General features: G+C 47.4%; 2 protein-coding genes across 2 annotated transcripts in view; one reads left to right on the forward strand and one right to left on the reverse strand.

Moving 5' to 3' along the window:
- Window positions 1-18,368, forward strand: part of LOC138366709 (neural cell adhesion molecule 1-like) — a 1,471,037-nt gene that overhangs the window by 1,052,890 nt on the left and 399,779 nt on the right. The window lies entirely within an intron of this gene.
- The window catches only part of LOC138366915 (uncharacterized), a 66,152-nt gene continuing 59,214 nt past the window's right edge, over window positions 11,431-18,368 (reverse strand). The window contains exon 6 of the mRNA XM_069328188.1: window positions 11,431-11,667. Within this exon, the coding sequence (XP_069184289.1) occupies window positions 11,431-11,667 (237 nt within the window). The remainder of the gene's footprint in view (window positions 11,668-18,368) is intronic.

Below are 18,368 nucleotides of genomic sequence, written 5' to 3' on the forward strand. Positions count from 1 at the left end.
GACTCCTGAGGCCAGGAAGATATCAGCTTTCGCAACTCCTGACGGGCTGTACCAGTAAAAGTTGTTGCCTTTTGGAATGAAAAACAGCGGCAGCTGCTTCCAGCGTATGATGAATGAATTGCTAAGGGGTGCCGCAGGCTGCACAGTTTACATTGATGACATCGTCGTGTACGCCGACGATTGGAAGACGCATCTGGAGAGACTCAGAGAATTGTTCAGAAGGCTAGAGGAGGCTAACTTGACTGTAAATTTGGCCAAGAGCGAGTTTGGGAAAGCTCACTTAGAGTACCTTGGTTTTGTCATTGGCCAAGGTGAAGTCACCCCTGTTGATCACAAAGTAACAGCCATTAAGGAATACCCCGTGCCCAGAACGCGTAAAGAGTTGCTAAGGTACCTCGGGATGATAGGGTACTATCGTGGGTTCTGCAGGAATTTCTCCACGGTAGCGCATCCCCTAACCGAGCTACTCTCCAAGAATGTACGATGGAGATGGGAAGAGGCCTGCCAAGAGTCTTTTGAAAAGACCAAGAAATTGTTGACGGAGGCCCCGGTATTAATATCTCCAGATTTTTCAGCCGGATTCATACTGTACGTAGACGCCAGCGATGTTGGAATTGGGGCCATGTTGGCTCAAGAAAGGAGTGAAGTACATAGGCCAGTAGCGTTCTACTCGAAGAAGTTTGTAAAATACCAGTGGGCCTATAGCACCGTTGAGAAGGAGGCATTGGCGCTAGTTATGGCCCTGAAGCACTTTGATGTGTACGTGGGAGGAGGGGCGAGACCTGTTTTGGTATTCACAGATCACAACCCTCTCACCTTTTTATACAAAATGAAGAATTCCAACCAACGTCTGACGAGGTGGGCGTTGTTACTGCAAGAGTACCGGCTGGAAATCAAGCACATCAAATGGAAGGACAACGTAGTAGCAGATACCCTATCCCGTATACACTAACCAGACATGACTCTTATTTTAAGGGGAGGGGTATGTGACGGTGTTCCCCCCCTTATATTTCTCCCACGCCTGCAGTAAGAGTCATGTCCACTTTACCCAAGCGTTCTCTACGTCGCAGGCATCAATTTGATATATGTGGGAGAGTGGAGTGTTCTCGGAGAGCCGAGAAATTTGTGAAACAATAATATTTTGGCCTGTGGTTTAGGCCCTTTAGGAAGTCAAGATGGCGCTGGCTCCCCTGTTTCCCTGCCAAAACGGTGTGACGTCAGTGACACCGGATTGGTCACCGACAGCAATGTGGCACCGGGAGCCAATGAAAACCTCCCGTGGCGAAAGTGACGTCACGAAGGAAGGGGGTCCGGGCAGCGCGCCGCCTTGGCGCCATCAGTCAGACACGACACGTCAAGGAGGTTGGACGTGCGACGATTGGTCCTGTCAGTTTGACAGTTGTTTCCCGCTCCCGTGGATTTTACGCGTCACCTGAAGTCTGCCAGTACTCTGTGAGGTCTTCCTTAGTTCATGTGTTGAACCAGAGAGGGAATCGACGGTTATTGAACAACAAGTGCTCCAGGACAGGTACTGTGCAAGAAGAAGTGAAGTCTGTGCAGTGACGTAGGCGACGTCTGAGGCAGTTCACCCATTCGTGATGGCGTAGTGGCTGAACAGAGCCACTGGGTAGCAGAGGAAGAAGAGGACTAGTTGGGAATCCGGACGACTGCAGCTGAGAAGTAGGCGGGCAGCCGTAGCTGGGAGAAGTCGACGGCCAGGAGACCGACTCCAACCCTACAAGAAGTCGAGGAGGAGCACGGACCTGCAGGGAAGAAGGCACGGAGACGACGCGCAAAACGGTGAGACAGCGATCGGGTTCCTGGAGGACACGACAACGTGTGTGTGGGGGCGTTCCCGACACGAGGACCAGGAGCTACAACTCAACTCTCATCGGAGGATAGGTGGAAGTAGGTGGTTCTAGTTTCCCTCCCAATTCCCCTTTAGTCAGCTATATTATTCGGCTATATTATTTAGCCTGAGGATTTTGTATGTCGTGAGCAAGGCTCACCAATGTCACAGTAAGGCACCAGTGTGCAGAATAGTACTATCAAGAGTACTCACGATACTTATATATATTATTATTGGTGTGTACAGGCACCCGGAATAAGTGAGGAATTTAATGTGTTGAGAATATCTTTCATGAGACTTTGATGTGAACATATAGTGAGAAATTATATATAATATCATGCCAGTATTTGGAAGTTAGGCTATGTGCCCAGTAACTATTTATTTACCATTTATTGATGTCTGATTTATCTATATTATATATGTCTATGTTCGTGCATTGAATAACCATTTGCGAGTGCAGTGATTTATTGTGTTATTGCCCACGAAAGGAAGTACTGAGAACTCCAGTGTTAAATACTTCATAAGATATCATTGAAATGAAGGGCAGTGTATAAAACCATTACAGTGAATTATTGTCACATTTATTATAGAAACGATTGTTTGAGCCCAAGTACAGTGTAGCGAAATAATTCGTGCTATTGTTGCAAATATCGAGTGTGTGAACTTCTAGTGATCTTTGAGAACTTAAAGAAACAGCGCGCGTGCCGCTAGAGAAACAAGCAATAAACTTTCGCGCGGAAGGGGGGGCACTCAGCTGATCGTGACATTGACGAGAGGGGGAGTGTTGCCACCGTAGTGAGTTCATAATATACGTGGGAACGACTGACTCCCGTCTGGATCAGCTGATTAGTAATTGATATGACCTTGTGACATCTTTGAATGAATTTTTAAGTAAAATACAAAATACTGTTGTGTTTCTATCATCCCCTCCATTTATCTTGTGGCTATATTATACTTGAAAGCAAAGAGTGATAAAAGTAAGTACCTGCCTGATTCCTGATCTATTGAGTGTAACCTTGCCAAGGATACCACAATTCAACCAGTCCACTGACGTGTTACTGGACACCGAAAACACCAGTTGGCGACCTTGTGGTTAATAGTGAAGCCCTATTGTTGGGGCGGGCACATAACAGTTAAGTGAACGAGTTGTGTTCCCACTCCTTCTCAATCAGAGGCCGGTTGGGATTGACTGGGATACTCTCCTGGCGTGCAGTGGCGCCGAGAGGATTAGAGTGAAGACCCGCAGGGCTACGGTGAGTGACATTGAAAGTATACTGTTGATCACCCGAGAGTAAGTGTAAACCCCAACATTGGCGACCTTGCCAGGATTAGTGCTGATTACGGTTGCTCACCGGTAAACCCCAACACTACACACGGTTATAACTACACACGGTTATCACTACACACCGTTATCACTACTCACTGTTATCACTACACACGGTTATCACTACACACTGTTATCACTATACACTTTATCACTACATACGATTATCACTACACACTGTTATTACTATTCACGGTTATCACAACACACAGTTATCACTACACACGGTTAACACTAAACACGGTTATCACTACACAGTTATCACTACACACTTGAGGGTTGATATCACGCCAGACCTGTCTCCTGCAGCACATATCAAGCGGATAACATCAGCCGTATATGCCAGGCTGGCCAGCATACGAACGGCATTCAGAAACTTGTGTAAAGAATCATTCAGAACTTTGTATACCACATATGTCAGGCCAATCCTGGAGTATGCCGCCCCAGCATGGAGTCCATATCTAGTCAAGGATAAGACTAAACTGGAAAAGGTTCAAACGTTTGCCACCAGACTAGTACCCGAGCTGAGAGGTATGAGCTACGAGGAGAGACTACGGGAATTAAACCTCACTTCGCTGGAAGACACAAGAGTTAGGTTATCTTGAGGTTATCTTGAGATGATTTCGGGGCTTTAGTGTCCCCGCGGCCCGGTCCTCGACCAGGCCTCCACCCCCAGGAAGCAGCCCGTGACAGCTGACTAACTCCCAGGTACCTATTTACTGCTAGGTAACAGGGGCATTCAGGGTGAAAGAAACTTTGCCCATTTGTTTCTGCCTCGTGCGGGAATCGAACCCGCGCCACAGAATTACGAGTCCTGCGCACTATCCACCAGGCTACGAGGCCCCCTTGACATGAGGATCAAGGCCCCTGAGACATGAGGATGTAGGGGGGACATGATCACCACATTCAAGATTCTGAAGGGAATTGATAGGGTAGATAAAGACAGTCTATTTAACACAAGGGGAACTCGCACAAGGGGACACAGGTGGAAACTGAGTGCCCAAATGAGCCACAGAGATATTAGAAAGAACTTTTTTAGTGTCAGAGTGGTTGACAAATGGAATGCATTAGGGGGTGATGTGGTGGAGGCTGACTCCATACACAGATTCAAATGTAGATATGACAGAGCCCGATAGGCTCAGGAATCTGAACACCTGCTGATTGACGGTTGAGAGGCGGGACCAAAGAGCCAGATCTCAACCCCCGCAAACACAACTAGGTGAGCACACTGTTATCACTACACACTGTTATCACTACGCACTGTTATTACTTCATACGGTTATGACTACACACGGTTATCACTACACGCTGTTATCACTACACACTGTTATCACAACACACTGTTATCACTACACACGGTTATCACTATTCACGGTTATCACTACACGCGGTTATCGCTACACTCAGTTATCATTACACACGGTTATCACTACACACAGCTATCACTACACATGGTTATCACTACAGACGGCTATCACTGCACACGGTTATCACTACACACAATTATCATCATACACTGTTATCACTACATACGGTGATCACTACACACGGTTATCACTACATACGGTTATCAATTTACACAGTTAACACTACACACGGTTATCACATCACACGGTAATCACTTGACACGGCTATCACTACTCACTGTTATTACTTCACACTGTTATCACTGCACACCGTTATTACTACACACGGTTATCACTACACACGGTTATCACTATATACGTTTATCACTTTACACGATTATCACTTCACCCGGTTATCACTTCACATGGCTATCACTACTCACGGTTATCACTTCACACGGTTATCACTACACACGGCTATAACTACACACGGTTATCACTACAGATGGTTATCACTACACACAGTTATCACTACAGATGGTTATCACTACACACAGTTATAACTACTCACGGTTGTCTCTACACGCGGTTATCACTACACACTATTATCACTACACACTGGTATCACTACACAAGGTTATCACTAAACACTGTTATCACTACACACGGTTATCACTTCACACGATTACCACTACACACGGTTATCACAACACACGGTTACCACTACACTATCAGTACACACTGTTATTACTACACACTGTTATCACTGCACACGGATATTACTACACACGGTTAGAACTACACACGGTTATCACTACACACTGTTATCACTACATACTGATATCACTGCACTCGGTTATCACTGCACACTGTTATCACCACACACTGTTATCACTATACACTGTTATCACTACATACGATTATCACTACACTCTGTTATCACTATTCACGGTTACCACTACACACAGTTATCACTACACACTGTTATCACTACGCACTGTTATCACTTCATACAGTTATGACTACACACGATTATCAATACACGCTGTTATCACTACACACTGTTATCACTACACACTGTTATCACTTCACACGGTTATCATAACACACTTTTATCACTACACACTGTTATCACAACACGCTGTTATCACTACACACTGTTATCACTACACACTGTTATCACTTCACACGGTTATCATAACACACTTTTATCACTACACACTGTTATCACAACACACTGTTATCACTTCACACAATTATCACTTTACACGGTTATCACTACACACGGTTTTCACAACACACATTTATCACTAAACACTGGTATCACTTCATACGGTTATCATTACACACTGTTATACCTAAACACTGTTATCACTGCACACTGTTATCACTACACACGGTTATCACTTTACACGGTTATCACTTTACACGGTTATCACTACGCACTCTTATCACTACACACTGTTATCAATTCACACAGTTATCACTATACACGGTGATCACTGCACACTGTTATTACTACACACTTATCACTGCACACTGTTATCACTTCATACGGTTATGACTACACACGGTTATCACTATATACGGTTATCACTACATACTGTTATCACTACACTTTTATCACTTCACACGGTTATCAATACACACTGTTATCACTACACACTGTTATCACTACACACTGTTATCACTGCACACTGTTATCACTGCACACTGTTATCACTTCATCACTACACACGGTTTAGTGATAGCTCCTACTCCAGGGGCCTCCTTGGGCCAGGTTCCAGGGCTTTCAGGGGCCTCCAGAGGCCAGGTCCCAGGGCCTCCAGGGGCCAGGTCCAACGGCCTTCAGGGGCCAAAACCAGGGGCCAGGTCCCGAGGCCTCCAGGAGTCAGGTCCCGTGGCCTCCAAGGGCCAGTTCCGGGGGCCTTCAGGGGCCAGGTCCAGGGGCCAGATCCAGGGGCATCCAGGGGTAAGGTCCAGGAGCCAGGTCCCGGGGACCAAGTCCAGGGGCCTCCAAGGGCAAAGTCCTGGGAACCTGTACCGCCGCTAAAGTTACGCTGGCCCTCCCAATAATTTTAATATCTTAGATAATAAATAATTAGTTAGGGGGAAAGTTTTATTTGGACATTGTTAATGGGATGAACTTAATAGGTAAAGTGGAGTTGAGGTGGCTATAGGTAGTGTAGTTGTTGTTGTATTTGTTGTTGTTGTTGTTGTTTCAGACTCAGCAACTGGGTACAAAAGGGTGCAAGTGGCACGAATAAAGGGCTCAAGGAAAGTGGTGAAGAGTTGAGTTGTTAAAAGGTAGGGAAGGTGGTGAAGGTTAGGGGTGGTGGTGCAGGGTAGGGACAGTGGTGTAGGTTAAGGTTGATGGTAAAGGGTAGGGATGGTGGTGTAGGTTAAGGGTGGTGGTGAAGGGTGGGGAAGGTGGTGAAGGTTAGGGGTAGTGGTAAAGGGTAGGGACAGTGGTGTAGGTTAATGTTGATGGTGATGGGTAGGGACGGTGTTGTAGGTTAAGGGTGGTGGTGAAGGGTAGGGAAGGTGGTGAAGGGTAGGGAAGGTTAGGGGTAGTGGTGAAGGGTAGGAAAGGTTGTAAAGGTTAGGGGTAGTGGTGAAGGGTACGGACGGTGGTAAAGGTTAGGCTTAGTGTTGAAGGGTAGGGACGGTGGTGTAGGTTAAGGGTGGTGGTGAAGGGTAGGGACGGTGGTGTAGGGTAGCGACGGTGGTGTAGGTTGAGGGTGGTGGTGAAGGGTAGGGATGGTGGTGTAGGTTGAGGGTGGTGGTGAAGGGGAGAGAAGGTGGTGAAGTTTAGGGGTGGTGGTGAAGGGTAGGGAAGGTGGTTAAGATTAGGGGTAGTGGTGAAGGATAGAGGTGATGATGAAAGTTAGGGGTAGTGGTGAAGGGTAAGGAGGGTAGTGAAGGGTAGGGAAGGTTGTGAAGGTTAGGGGTAGTGGTGAAGCGTAAAGGTGATGGTGAAGGGAAGGGAAGGTGGTGAAGGTTAGAGGTGGTGGTGAAGGGTAGGGAAGATGTTGAAGGTTAGGGGTAGTGGTGAAGGGTAGGGAAGGTGGTGAAGGTTAGGGGTAGAGGTGATGGTGAAGGTTAAGGGTAGTGGTGAAGGTTAGGGGTGGTGGTGAAGGGTAGGGAAGGTAGTGAAGGTTAAGGATAGTGGTGAAGTGTAGAGGTGATGGTGAAGGGTAGGGATGGTGGTGAAGGGTAGGGAAGGTGGTGAAGGTTAGGGGTGGTGGTGAGGGGTTGGGAAGGTGGTGAAGGTTAGGGGTGGTGGTGAGGGGTAGGGAAGGTGGTGAAGTTTAGGGGAGGTGGTGAAGGGAAGGGAACGTGCTGAAGGTTATGTGTGGTGGTGAAGGGTACGGAAGAGGATGAAAATTAGTGGTGGTTGTGAAGGGTAGGGAAGGTGGTGAAGGGTAGGGAAGGTGGTGAAGGGTAGGGAATGTGGTGAAGTGTAAGAAAGGTGGTAAAGGGTGTGAAGGTGATGAAGTGTAGAAAAGGTGGTGAAAGTTAGGGGTGGTGGTGAAGGGTAGTGAAGGTGGTGAAGGGTAGGGAAGGTGGTGAAGGTTTGAAAAGGTGGTGAAGGGTAGGGAAGATGGTAAAGGGTAGGGAAGGTGGAGAAGGGTAGGGAAGGTGGTGAAGGGTACTGTGACGGTGTTCCCCCCCTTATATTCCTCCCACGCCTGCAGTAAGAGTCATGTCCACTTTACCCGAGCGTTCTCTATGTCGCAGGCATCAGTTTGATGCCTGCGACATAGGTCCTGTCCGTTTGACAGTTGTTTCCCGCTCCGGTGGATTTTACGTGTCACCTGAAGTCTGCAAGTACTCTGTGAGGTCTTCCTTCGTTCATGTGTTGGACCAGAGAGGGAATCGACGGGATATTGAGCAACAAGTGCTCCAGGACAGGTACTGTGCAAGAAGAAGTGAAGTCTGTGCAGTGACGTATGCGACGTCTGAGGCAGTTCACCCGTTTGTGACGGCGTAGTGGCTGGACCGAATCACCAGGAAGCAGTGGAAGAAGAAAACTATTCGGGAATCCGAACGACTGCAGCCGAGACGTAGGCGGGCAGCCTTAGCTAGGAGGAGAAGTCGACGGTCGGGAGACCGACTCCAACCCTACAAGAAGTCGAGGAGGAGCACGGACCTGCAGTGAAAAGGCACGGAGACGACGCGCTTACGGTGGGACGTTGATTGAGTTCCTGGAGGACACGACAGTGTGTGTGTGGGGGCGTTCCCTAAACGAGGCAGGAGCCAGGACCAGGAGGTACAACTCAAATCTCACCGGAGGATAGGTGGAAGTAGGTGATTCTAGTTTCCCTCCCAATTCCCCTTTAGTCAGCTATATTATTTAGCCAGAGTATTTTGTATGTCATGAGCAAGACTCACCTGTGTCACAGTAAGGCACCAGTGTGCAGAGTGGGACTATAAAGAGTACTCACGATATTTATGATTATTATTGGTGTATGCAGGCACCCGGAGTAATTGATGAATTTACTGTGTTGATAATGTCTTTCATGAGACTGTAATGTGATCATTTAGTGAGAGAATATATATATATAAATATGCCAGTATTTGGAGTTAGGCTATGTGCCCAGTAACTATGTTATTACCATTATTGATGTCTGTGACTCATCCATATATATATATATGTCTATGTTCGTGTATTGAATAATCATTCATGTGTGCAGTGATTAATTGTGTTATCGCCCACGGAAGGAATTACTGAGAACTCTAGTGATATATACTTGCATACGTTATCATTAAATGAAGGGCAGTATGTTATACTATGATAGTGAGTTATTGTGTCTATTAATATAGAGATGATTGATTGAGCTTAAGATCAGTGCAGCGAAGTGTTTACGTGCTATTGTTGCAAATATTGTGTGTTCGAACTTCTAGTGATCTTTGAGAACTTAAAGAAACTGGCGCGTCACGCCACAAGCAAACAGATAAAGTAACATTCGCGCGGGGGTAGTCGCTCAGCTGATTTTGACATTGACGTGAGGGGAAGCGTTGCCGGCTTGGCAAGTTCATGATTATATGTGTGGGAACGAGCGACTTCTGCCTGAAACAGCTGTTTGCTTATTTGATATAATCTTGTGATGTTTTTGAATGAGTTTTAAGTAAAATACAAAGTACATTGGTGTTTATATCATCCCCTCCATATTTCTTGTGGCTATATAATACCTGAAAGCAGAGAGCGATAGAAGTAAATACCTGCCTGATATCAGACGTATTGAGTGTGCTCTTGCCACTGTTACCACAATTCAACAAAACCACTGACGTGTTACTGGACACCGAAAACACCAGTTGGCGACCTTGTGGTTAGTAGTAGAGCCCTATGCTGGGGCGGGCATACAACAGTTAAGAGAACAAGTTGTGTTCCCACTCCTTCTCGATCAGAGGCCGGTTGGGATTGACTGGGATACTCTCCTGGCGTACAGTGGCGCCGCGAGGATAGAGTGAAGACCCGCAGGGCTACGGTGAGTGACCTTGAGTATACTGTTGCTCACCGAGTAACCCCGACATTGGCGACCTCGCCAGGATCACGATCAAGATAAAGGTTGCAGTTGTGGTACTTTGCAGTGGTATTAGATATCAGGTACAGGTTATTACTCATAGCACAAGATGGAGGATGATAAAGTAAGAAGGTTCATTGACACTAGAGATGAGCAGGTGCTGGAGGAGTGCACCAAGGCACAGTTACAGTCAATAGCAGACCATTTTGGGATAAAGCTGAGATCTTCCAGAGTGGGAGAGAGAAGACTGGAGATCATGGCACAGCTCAGGGCACGAGACGAAGCTTTGGGGGAGGAACTGCCACAAACACCTGCCAGTATGGGAGAACACCTGAGCATTGGTGAGAGCAGCAGGGGATCCAGCGGCAGCAGGCACAGCGTTAAGCTGGAGATAATGAAGCTGCAGCTGGAAGCACAGCAGCGCAGAGAAGAGCGAGAAGCACAGCTGCGCAGGGAAGAACAGGAGCGAGAAGCACAGCTGCGCAGGGAAGAACAGGAGCGAGAAGCACAGCTGAAGCGTGAGGAGCGAGAGGCACAGCAGCGCAAAGAAGAGCGAGAAGCAGAGGCACAGCAGCGCAAAGAAGAGCGAGAAGCAGAAGCACAGCAGCGCAAGGAAGAGCGAGAGGCACAGCAGCGCAAAGACGAGCTAGAAGCTAGACTGAAACAGCAGGAGATAGAAGCTAACAAGGATGTGGAGCTGAGGCGAGCTGAGCTAGGGGCTAGCTCCCCCTGCTCCGCTACAGCAGGAGGACCGCCGAGTGAGGGAGCGAGATTTGCCTGTCTTTGTACCAAATGAAGCTGAAGGTTTCTTCGACCACTTCGAAAGGGTTGCTACTTTGAAGAGGTGGCCGAGGGCGGAGTGGGCGGAGCTGGTTCAGGGTAGGCTCACCGGTGAAGCTCGTGAAGCCTACAATATGCTTGACCTCTAAGAGTGCACCAACTACGATGCTGTAAAGAGAGCTGTGCTCCATTTCTTTTAAGCTCACGCCGGAATGTTACAGGAAGAGATTCAGGGAATGTACCCGTTCGCCAGGAAAATCTTATGCGGAGACGGCGAGGGACATGGAGAGGAAGTTCCTTAAGTGGCTGGACTCTGAAGGAGCGAGGTCGGCTGAAGAGGTCAAGAGGCTTATGGTCATGGAGAAGTTTATGTCCGTGCTCTCTCCTGAGATCAGGGTTAGAGTAAAGGAGGCGGACATTAAGGACCTGAGAGCCACGGCCGACAGAGCCGACATGCTGGAAGAAGCTCTGCGACCACACCGAGAGGGACGGCACCGACCGACCAAACACTCCGGAAATGGTAGAAGTTATAGAAGGACGGACGGATGGAGGACAGGAGCGAGTTCTCCTGAGTCCAACCTCTCAAGTGGAGACAGGAGAGGTTCAAAGAGTGCTGTGGAGCCGGTAAAGAAGTCCCAAGCTGAGAGCTGAAGAGTTGTTGCCGAAACCGAGGAGTCGATGAATGGCGCGAGGAAGATCCACCGAAGAAGGATCTGCTGCTACAACTGTGGAATATTCGGACACGTCGCGCGGGAATGCAGACACCCTGAGCAGCGGTGGAACGTTGCTTTCGTGAGGGTCGAGGACCACATGGCCGAGTGGGTGCAGGATGAACCCGTACTGAGTGGGGAGAAAAGAGTTCACCCATTCGTGAGTGAGGGAACTGTAAGGATGGGGGACGCAGACCCCATCCCGGTGAAGATATTAAGAGACACTGGGGCAGATTTTACCCTGGTGAGCGAAACCCTGTTCCCCGAGGGTTACGAGAGTACCAGTGTGGGGGTGGCAAGTGTGACCACTGTGGGAGGCCTAGTGAGGATGCCCCTACACCAGGTGACTCTGAATTCTGATTATGGCTGCCAGACCCTAGTGGTGGAGGTCTGTGCATCAATGCCCAAGATGGAGGCACAAGTCATCTTGGGAAATGACGCATGTGGAGGATATGTCCTCCCGAATCTCGCGAAGGGCGAGGAGTGCATAGAGCACTATGAGGAGACAGGCGGAGTGTTAGACGCCTGTGGGGACGAGAAAGGAATCGCCATGGCGGCGTTCCTTGTTTGTGCTGTGATTCCGAGGCAGTGCAACGGACACGGAGGGTGTGGATCTGATAGGGCTGATGAGGAGACGTCCAACAGTCTGGAAATCGATCACCTCTTCGTGGGACCCGGAGAACGAGTGGAGGGCGAAGGCAGCCCGGATGGTGAGTTACAGGTGACCCTCACCAGTTCTCTAGGGGTAGACCGCACTCGTCTTGGAGAGTTGCAGCAGATAAAGTTCCCCGAATTGATTCATGAGGCCGATGGAGGACGTGTTGGTCCTGGGAGGGCCACTCATTGTTACGTACAGGACGGCATGCTGATGAGAGTGTTCTGCACAGAGCAGGGAACTGAGTGGGATGAAGCAGTATGTCCTGCGTTGTTTGCCATGTGTAACGCAGTGGTAGGATCGTTAGGTTTCTCACCTTTCCAGCTGGTGTATGGACAAGGGGTGCAAAGTCCTCTGTACATGCTGAAGGAACAATGGACATCAGGAGAGACCGTGGGAACGGTCAATGGATATGTAAGGAGCATTTCGCATTGGCGGCAGGAATACTGGTTGGAAATTAAACTCATCCGATGGGAAGACAACGTAGTAGCAGATGCCCTGTCCTGTATGCACTAACCAGACATGACTCTTATTTTAAGGGGGGGTATGTGACGGTGTTCCCCCCCTTATATTCCTCCCACGCCTGCAGTAAGAGTCATGTCCACTTTACCCGAGCGTTCTCTACGTCGCAGGCATCAGTTTGATATGTGTAGGAGAATGTAGTGTTCTCGAAGTGCCGAGAAATTCATAAAAGAAGAGTATTTTGGGCTGTGGTTTAGGCCCTTTAGGAAGCCAATATGGCGCTGGCTCTTCTGTTTTGCCGCCAAAACTGTGTGACGTCAGTGACACCAGATTGGTCACCGACAGCGACGTGGCACAGGGAGCCAATGAAAACCTCCCGTGGCGAATATGACGTCACGAAGGAAGGGGGGTCCGGTCATCGCGCCGCGCTGGCGCCATCAGTCTAAGACAGCACGTCAAGGAGGTCGGACGTGCGCTGGGGGGTCCTGTCAGTTGGATCGCTTACCCCGTTTCCAGAGGACTTACGCATCACCCGTGGTCTGCCATCACCTGTGGGGTCTTCCTTCGTTCATGTGTTGGACCAGAGAAGGAATTGACAGAATATTGAGCAACAAGTGCTCCAGGAACAGATGTTGTGCAAGAGTGGAGTCTAGGCAGCGACGTATTTGATGGCTGATAGCTTCACAGTGATAACGTATGTAACTGTGCCAATCCTCCGGATGGAATCAGTCTGACATGGCACGTCAAGGTGGTTGGACGTGCGAAGATTGGTCCTGTCAGTTTGACAGTTGTTTCCCGCTCCCGTGGATTTTACGCGTCACCCAAAGTCTGCAAGTACTCTGTGTGGTCTTCCTTCGTTCATGTGTTGGACCAGAGAGGGAATCGACGGGATATTGAGCAACAAGTGCTCCAGGACAGGTACTGTGCAAGAAGAAGTGAAGTCTGTGCAGTGACGTATGCGACGTCTGAGGCAGTTCACCCGTTTGTGACGGCGTAGTGGCTGGACCGAGTCACCAGGAAGCAGTGGAAGAAGAAAACTATTGGGGAATCCGAACGACTGCAGCCGAGACGTAGGCGGGCAGCCGTAGCTGGGAGGAGAAGTCGACGGCCGGGAGACCGACTCCAACCCTACAAGAAGTCAAGGAGGAGCACGGACCTGCAGTGAAAAGGCACGGAGACGACGTGCTTACGGTGGGACGTTGATTGAGTTCCTGGAGGACACGACAGTGTGTGTGTGGGGGCGTTCCCTACACGAGGCAGGAGCCAGGACCAGGAGCTACAACTCAACTCTCACCGGAGGATAGGTGGAAGTAGGTGATTCTAGTTTCCCTCCCAATTCCCCTTTAGTCAGCTATATTATTTAGCCAGAGTATTTTGTATGTCATGAGCAAGGCTCACCTATGTCACAGTAAGGCACCAGTGTGCAGAGTGGGACTATAAAGAGTACTCACGATATTTATGATTATTATTGGTGTATGCAGGCACCCGGAGTAATTGATGAATTTACTGTGTTGATAATGTCTTTCATGAGACTGTAATGTGATCATTTAGTGAGAGAATATATATATATAAATATGCCAGTATTTGGAGTTAGGCTATGTGCCCAGTAACTATGTAATTACCATTATTGATGTCTGTGACTCATCCATATATATATATATGTCTATGTTCGTGTATTGAATAATCATTCATGTGTGCAGTGATTAATTGTGTTATCGCCCACGGAAAGAATTACTGAGAACTCCAGTGATATATACTTGCATACGTTATCATTAAATGAAGGGCAGTATGTTATACTATGATAGTGAGTTATTGTGTCTATTAATATAGAGATGATTGATTGAGCTCAAGATCAGTGCAGCGAAGTGTTTACGTGCTATTGTCGCAAATATTGTGTGTTCGAACTTCTAGTGATCTTTGCGAACTTAAAGAAACTGGCGCGTCACGCCACAAGCAAACAGATAAAGTAACATTCGCGCAGGGGTAGTCGCCCAGCTGATTTTGACATTGACGTGAGGGGGAGCGTTGCCGGCTTGGCGAGTTCATGATTATATGTGTGGGAACGAGCGACTTCTGCCTGAAACAGCTGTTTGCTTATTTGATATAATCTTGTGATGTTTTTGAATGAGTTTTAAGTAAAATACAAAGTACATTGGTGTTTATATCATCCCCTCCATATTTCTTGTGGCTATATAATACCTGAAAGCAGAGAGCGATAGAAGTAAATACCTGCCTGATATCAGACGTATTGAGTGTGCTCTTGCCACTGTTACCACAATTCAACAAAACCACTGACGTGTTACTGGACACCGAAAACACCAGTTGGTGACCTTGTGGTTAGTAGTAGAGCCCTATGCTGGGGCGGGCATACAACAGTTAAGAGAACAAATTGTGTTCCCACTCCTTCTCGATCAGAGGCCGGTTGGAATTGACTGGGATACTCTCTTGGCGTACAGTGGCGCCGCGAGGATAGAGTGAAGACCCGCAGGGCTACGGTGAGTGACCTTGAGTATACTGTTGATCAACGAGTAACCCCGACAGTACGGAAGAGAGTGAAGGTTAGAGGTGGAGGTGAAGGGTAGGGTAGGTGGTGAAGGTTAGGGGAGGTGGTGAAGGGAAGAGAAGGTGGTGAAGGTTAAAGGTGGTTGTGAAGGGTAGGGAAGGTGGTGAACGTTAGGGGTGGTGGTGAAGGGTAGAGAAGGTGGGGAGGGTTAGGGGGTGATGGTGAAGGGTAAGGTAGGTGGTGAAGGGTAAGTAAGTAATTATCAAAAGAAGGCACCAAACCGGGAAGGCTATGTAGCACCATCAAATACGCAAAATAATCAGAGGGCGCTAAATATCACCAAGGATGCCAATACGAGAACAAAAACGCATAAGGCGAACGATATCAAAAGTATCTGAGTCACCAAGAATTCTATCGAGGGACAGGTGACCGCGAGGGGCGGTCGGAAAGCAAGACACACGCTCGTCCTGGAAGTCAGGACATTCAAGAAGGACATGCACGACCGTAAGAGGGACAATGCAACTAGGACAATAAGGAGCAGGGCGGCGCTCCATCAAGTGACCATGGGTTAAGCGAGTATGGCCAATACGCAACCTCGCTAGAGTGGTGAAGGGTAAGGTAGGTGGTGAAGGTTAGGGGAGGTGATGAAGGGAAGAGAAGGTGGTGAAGGTTAAGGGTGGTGGTGAAGGGTAGGAAAGATTGTGAAGGTTAGGGGTGTTCGTGAAGGGTAAGGACGTTGGTGAAGGTTAGGGTTGGTGGTGAAGGGTAGGGAAGGTGGTGAAGGTTAAGGGTGGTAATGAAGGGTAGGGAAGGTGGTAAAGGTTAGGGGTGGTGGTGAAGGGTAGGGAAGGTGGTGAAGGTTAGGGGTGTTGGTGAAGGAGAGGGAAAGTGGTGAGGGGTACATAAGGTGGCGAAGGGTTGGCAAGATGGTGAAGGGTAGGGAAGGTGGTAAAGGGTAGGGAAGATGGTCAAGGGTAGGGAAGGTGGTGAAGGGTAGGGATGGTGGTGAAGGTTAGGGAAGATGGTTAAGGTTAGGGAAGATGGTGAAGGGTAGGGAAGGCGGTGAAGGGTAGGGCAGGTGGCGGTGAAGGGTAGGGAAGGTGGTGAAGGGTAGGGAAGGTGGTGAAGGGTAGGGAAGATGGTGAAGGGTTGGTAGGGTGGTGAAGGGTAGGGAAGGTGGTGAAGGATAGTGAAGATTGTGAAAGCTTCACACTGTAATAACTTCACACGGTTATCACTACATTCGGTTATCACAACAGATGGTTATCACTATACACAGTTATCACTACTCACGGTTGTCACTACACGCGGTTATCACTACACACTCGGGGCAAAATTTAAATTTATAACAAAACACGGTTATACCAAAACACGGTTATCACTACACGAGGTTACCACTACACACGGTTATTACTTCACACGGTTATCACTACACACTATTATCACTACACACTGGTATCACTACACACGGTTATCACTACACACTGTTATCACTATTCACTGTTATTATTACACACTGTTATCACTACACACGGATATTACTACACACGGTTATAACTACACACAGTTATCACTAAACACTGTTATCACTACTCACTGTTATCACTACACACGGTTATCACTACACACTGTTATCACTATACACTGTTATCACTACATACGATTATCACTACACACTGTTATTACTAGACACTGTTATCACTTCACACGGATATTACTACACACGGTTATAACTACACACGGTTATCACTACCCACTGTTATCACTACATACTGATATCACTGCACACTGTTACCACTATACACTGTTATCACTACATACGATTATCACTACACACTGTTATCACTATTCACGGTTACCACAACACACAGTTATCACTACACACGGTTAACACTACACACGGTTATCACTACACACTGTAATCACTACACACAGTTATCACTACACACTGTTATCACTACGCACTGTTATCACTTCATACAGTTATAACTACACACGATTATCACTACACGCTGTTATCACTACTCACTGTTATCACTACACACTGTTATCACTTCACACGGTTATCATAACACACTTTTATCACTACACACTGTTATCACAACACGCTGTTATCACTACACACTGTTATCACTACACACTGTTATCACTTCACACGGTTATCATAACACACTTTTATCACTACACACTGTTATCACAACACACTGTTATCACTTCACACAATTATCACTTTACACGGTTATCACTACACACTGTTATCACTACACACTGTTGTCACTACACACGGTTATCACTATACACGGTTATCACTACGCACTCTTATCACTACACACTGTTATCAATTCACACGGTTATCACTATACACGGTGATCACTACACACTGTTATCACAACACGCTGTTATCACTACACACTGTTATCACTACACACTGTTATCACTTCACACGGTTATCATAACACACTTTTATCACTACACACTGTTATCACAACACACTGTTATCACTTCACACAATTATCACTTTACACGGTTATCACTACACACTGTTATCACTACACACTGTTATCACTACACACGGTTATCACTATACACGGTTATCACTACGCACTCTTATCACTACACACTGTTATCACTTCACACGGTTATCATAACACGCTGTTATCACTACACACTGTTATCACTACACACTGTTATCACTTCACACGGTTATCATAACACACTTTTATCACTACACACTGTTATCACAACACACTGTTATCACTTCACACAATTATCACTTTACACGGTTATCACTACACACTGTTATCACTACACACTGTTGTCACTTAACACGGTTATCACTATACACGGTTATCACTACGCACTCTTATCACTACACACTGTTATCAATTCACACGGTTATCACTATACACGGTGATCACTACACACTGTTATCACTACACACTTATCACTGCACACTGTTATCACTTCATACGGTTATGACTACACACGGTTATCACTATATACGGTTATCACTACATACTGTTATCACTACATACTTTTATCACTTCACACGGTTATCAATACACACTTTTATCACTACACACTGTTATCACTACACACTGTTATCACTGCACACTGTTATCACTTCATCACTACACACGGTGCCAGGGGCCTCCTTGGGCCAGGTTCCAGGGCTTTCAGGGGCCTCCAGAGGCCAGGTCCCAGGGCCTCC

The sequence above is a fragment of the Procambarus clarkii genome, chromosome 20, assembly GCF_040958095.1.
Source record: "Procambarus clarkii isolate CNS0578487 chromosome 20, FALCON_Pclarkii_2.0, whole genome shotgun sequence".
Classification (NCBI taxonomy): Eukaryota; Metazoa; Arthropoda; class Malacostraca; order Decapoda; family Cambaridae; genus Procambarus; species Procambarus clarkii.